At 35.2% G+C, this 4,138-nt stretch overlaps 1 protein-coding gene across 2 annotated transcripts in view; it reads right to left on the bottom strand.

Moving 5' to 3' along the window:
- Positions 1 to 475: 475 nt before the first annotated feature.
- The window catches only part of LOC107690200 (arachidonate 5-lipoxygenase-like), a 13,184-nt gene continuing 9,521 nt past the window's right edge, over positions 476 to 4,138 (bottom strand). For both annotated transcript variants that reach the window (XM_016488454.1, XM_016488455.1), the window contains exons 10-14: positions 2,516 to 2,694; positions 2,289 to 2,410; positions 1,185 to 1,285; positions 918 to 1,088; positions 476 to 823 (exon numbers count right to left, since the gene is read on the bottom strand). In XM_016488454.1, the coding sequence (XP_016343940.1) occupies positions 644 to 823; positions 918 to 1,088; positions 1,185 to 1,285; positions 2,289 to 2,410; positions 2,516 to 2,694 (753 nt within the window). In that variant the 3' untranslated portion in view covers positions 476 to 643. The remainder of the gene's footprint in view (positions 824 to 917; positions 1,089 to 1,184; positions 1,286 to 2,288; positions 2,411 to 2,515; positions 2,695 to 4,138) is intronic.

Below are 4,138 nucleotides of genomic sequence, written 5' to 3'. Positions count from 1 at the left end.
CATTCATGACTTTAAAAGGAAATAACCAATCTAAAAAAAATGTACATTTTATCAATGAATCTGTTTTAATCTGTTAATCTGCCATTTTCAAAACAAGCAAGGAAGATTCCCTTGTGATCAAGAATGAAGATAATGTTGCTGAAAAAATGAAAAAATAAAATAAATATAAAAATAACATTTGTTTGACATGTGGGTAAAGTAAAATGTAAAAAAAGCAAAATGTTGTCATTAGGATAATAAAAAGGCATGAAATAATTTCTGGCTACAACTTTGTTATTGCATATTGTATTATTATTATTACTACTACTACTCAAAAAATTTAAATTATACAGAATTATGAAACTTCTCTACATTACACATGCACTTTTAAAAATAAAAATTCCACAGGGGTGGTTTCACAGTGAAGAACCATTTTGAGTTCCCTAACAAACGTTTCAGTGATCAGTTATTAAAAAACTTAAAAACTTTGTTTTTCTTACATTTTACAACCACAGATGCCAATAAAGAACCTTTATTTTTAAGAGTGCTGCAAACTTTGCATATATATCAAATAGTTTCTTTTTCCCATTTTTAACAATAAAACACTCTGATAAAACACTTCCTACTACTAGCATAGCACTTCTAGTCCCGTGCGACTGGTGAATCAGACAGCCACACTGTTCGGGATTCTGTCTGGAGAAAAATAGTAGTAAGGCAGCTTTTTTCCCTCATTTCGGCACTTGATGACTTTAGCCACTTCTGCAAGATTCTTGCGGAAGTTCACCATGGCCTCCTTCACAGGTTTCTCAATGAAGTGTTCATCTGGATACATACCTAGGAACAACTGCAAAAATCATACTTTTCAGTATCTGTCATTGCTCACACAGCACACCTGAGGTTTTATGTATTCATATTATAGATATGCACTAATCTCAGACCTCATTTTCTTGAAACTGACTGAGGGCCCACACGGCTCCCAGATGCCAGCAGGAACGTCCTCGATCAGGCAGACTCTCCACTATGTACTTCAAATCCACCTCACCCTTCTTCGTAGGAGGAGGCTTCCGCATGGTTGGGGGGGAATTTGGGATCCATGAACACCAGTCATACTGTAGTAAAGTGTCAGAACACTGATATTAGCCTAGGACTTTTGCTGCTCATTTTACTTTACAACAAAATATTCCAGAAATATTATAGTGTGTTACCTGTCCAAAGTTTACTGCAGCATGTTGTGCAGAAGCAGTGAAGATGACGATAGTTAGATACTCCACCAGCTGCTCCTTGGTTTGTAAACTCTTGGGAAACTCTGCAGACAATGATAATGTGTCATCACTATGGGGTTCATTCAGAGGTCAGACACATTTACATTCATGAGAACACACTTAGGCCTGAAATTAAAGGCTAGTAGCCCTAAAATGAATCAGTGGTTGAGGATTTTCTAACTAAGATTTGAGGTTGAGCCCACCTGCTAAAAAGTAATGGAAATGTATTGTCATAAATATATTCTGTCACCTTGTGCAAATGGTTTAATCTCAAAATTATTTGTATTATTATATATAAAAACAACCATACCCTTGTCAAAATGCGAACTTAATTGTATCGAATGTACAATTTTAATGTACTTCAAATCTTAAAATTATATTTTTAGAATATGTTACTTGCAGAAAACACATTATTGAAATAAAAGGTTAAGTATGCTTATAGTAATGACTATGTTTCTTGACACACTTAATATACTTTGTGATAATGTCAAATTAAAAGTTTAAAGTAGGCTACATTTTAAATTGTAGCCTACTTGATTATATTTTTTACTGTAGTGTTATTCAATATTACGGTCAAAGTTAATATATTTTAAATGTACTACATGTCCATCATGCAACTCCATCATTACAAAATACAAATGTGTAATTACAAATATATTTAAATACATGACATACAAGTTTCAATAGAAATTACATTCAACTATAGTTTAGTTTACCATAAATGCTTGTCTGTACATTTGACAGTACACTTTAACCATATTTCAAAAACAACAGAAGTAATTCTGAAATGTATGTTAATAGTAATCCTGAAAAGTCTTACTTAAGTGGGTCAAAAAGCTCTCTAAATATCAGCTAATTGCATTTAATATAAATTGAAGCTGCAATACATTTTCATTTAATTGAAATTGACATGCAATTAAGTGTCTGTACACATTACATTCAGTTCATATTTAAGTATATTCTTCCCATAATAATAAGTAGGAGGTATGCTAAAGTGTTCTCCTTTGTGTTATGCAATTTTGGGGTTTGTTTTAGGCGTATATTTACCACACTTGTCAAAATCCTGCATTCCAAAGCTGCAAACATCTTTCACAAAAGCCTGGATCTCTTCGTCTTCCTGGACTGTCTCATCTTTGTCATAGTAGATGTCCACTACATCTGTCACAAAACTAGGAAGCGATCAAATTAATATCAAATAAAATAGTTAAAATGGCCATTTTTGACTTTTTAATTCCTCTACAAATGAAATGTCCATGCTTTATTTTGTTAAATACCTTGTCACTGCCTCCCAGACGCTGCAGCCATCATCTCTGTAGAAGTAGTAGGGCAGTTCCTCCCGGCTTTCCATGCCTCGTGCTTTTATGGCCTCTGGGAAACACAAGGACCTGTATGTGAAGGTCTTCATGGACTTCTGGACCAGTTCTACGTGGCCACCTCCACCTGTCCCATTAGCCTGTGAGACAAACACAGAGATACAAACACTCCACAATAAAAATTAAACACTGCTGTATACTTGTAAGACTTTAGTAAAATGTTACAGTAACTGAACAGTTGGTTCCAATTTAAGTTTGTATCACTATGTGTTTGCGCACATCCGGACTGTCAGTCTGTGAATTAGTGGTGGGGATTTTTCAGTGACCTTCTTTTGCATATAAAATCAGTACACCAGTACGTGCATACAAGTTATGGGTGAATCATTCAAGAACAAAACAAGTGACCGTTTTTATAAGTGAGTCATTTTGTTAATTCAATTGATTTGTTCAAAAACTGGCTGCAATTGCTTACTCTTTGTTAAAATGTTCTTGCTATATTATAATGTATACATGCAATATTCCTCTTAAAGGTGGGGTATGTATTTATTCAAAAATGCTAAGTCGGGCCGAATACCAAAACAAACTTGTAGCCAATCAGCAGTAAGGGGCGTGTCTACTCATGATGTGGACGAGAGAGCGCTCATTGCACGGGACGGACATTAGCCGAGCCGAGCGACAGAAAGATAGAGATTGCGGATAAAAAAACAAAAGAGGAAAACGTCTGTGAAAACTCAAGGAGCGGGATGGCCTGCAATCGGACGCCGAGGTTGCTTTGTTTCTTCTCGATAGATGAATAACATTGGTTTTGCTTTGTTTCACAGAACTAATATATGCTGGCTTTTGCTTGAATATGCTCGTGTGTCATAATCGTTGCCTGGGTTGCGTACGTATGTGTGGGGCGGAGCTATCAAAATAGGAGCCAGACCCGTTTGGGGTAGGGCCGTGTTTGTTTTGGTGATTTGAAATATCAACATTGGCTACCAGAAATCACTTACCCCACCTTTAAGTAACCCTATTCAATATTGTTGTCTTCACAATACATTGGTGCCGTTAATGATAAAGTACACAGTGTCAACACTGAAAAATATACACTAAGGTTTACCACTGGCAGTGTAGTTTTTCAGTTGAAACACTAGCGGTTTTGCTGTAGGCAGTGAAAGTGCTTACATAATTTAAAATCGTCATAGTGACCAAAGGTAAAACCAAACATATGCCTTTGTTATGCACAGATTTGGGGGTAACAAGTAAAGTGAGTTATGTAATCAGATTACTTTTTTCAAGTAACTAGTAAAGTAAAGTGTTACTTGTTAATTGAGAAGGACATATCTAAGTTACTTTTTCAAATAAGTGACGCCAGTTACTCTATTTCCAATGTCTTGACTGACAGCTCTCGTATTGCCATGTTGAGAGAAATCGGGAGTAAGTGCAGAGGCGTTGTGTGTGCTGTGATGTTACTGTATATTCAGTATTCCTCAAAATGAATAAAACAGTCAAATGCAAACTCAGAATATAATATAAACCTGCAATAATTAAATATGTTAAATAAGACAAATATCTTTTATGTATTTAATCCCATTTTATTAA

The sequence above is a fragment of the Sinocyclocheilus anshuiensis genome, unplaced genomic scaffold, assembly GCF_001515605.1.
Source record: "Sinocyclocheilus anshuiensis isolate Anshui unplaced genomic scaffold, SAMN03320099.WGS_v1.1 scaffold1581, whole genome shotgun sequence".
Classification (NCBI taxonomy): domain Eukaryota; kingdom Metazoa; phylum Chordata; class Actinopteri; order Cypriniformes; family Cyprinidae; genus Sinocyclocheilus; species Sinocyclocheilus anshuiensis.
Note: the sequence above shows the minus strand (reverse complement) of the source record. Positions and strands in the feature narration are given on the sequence as shown.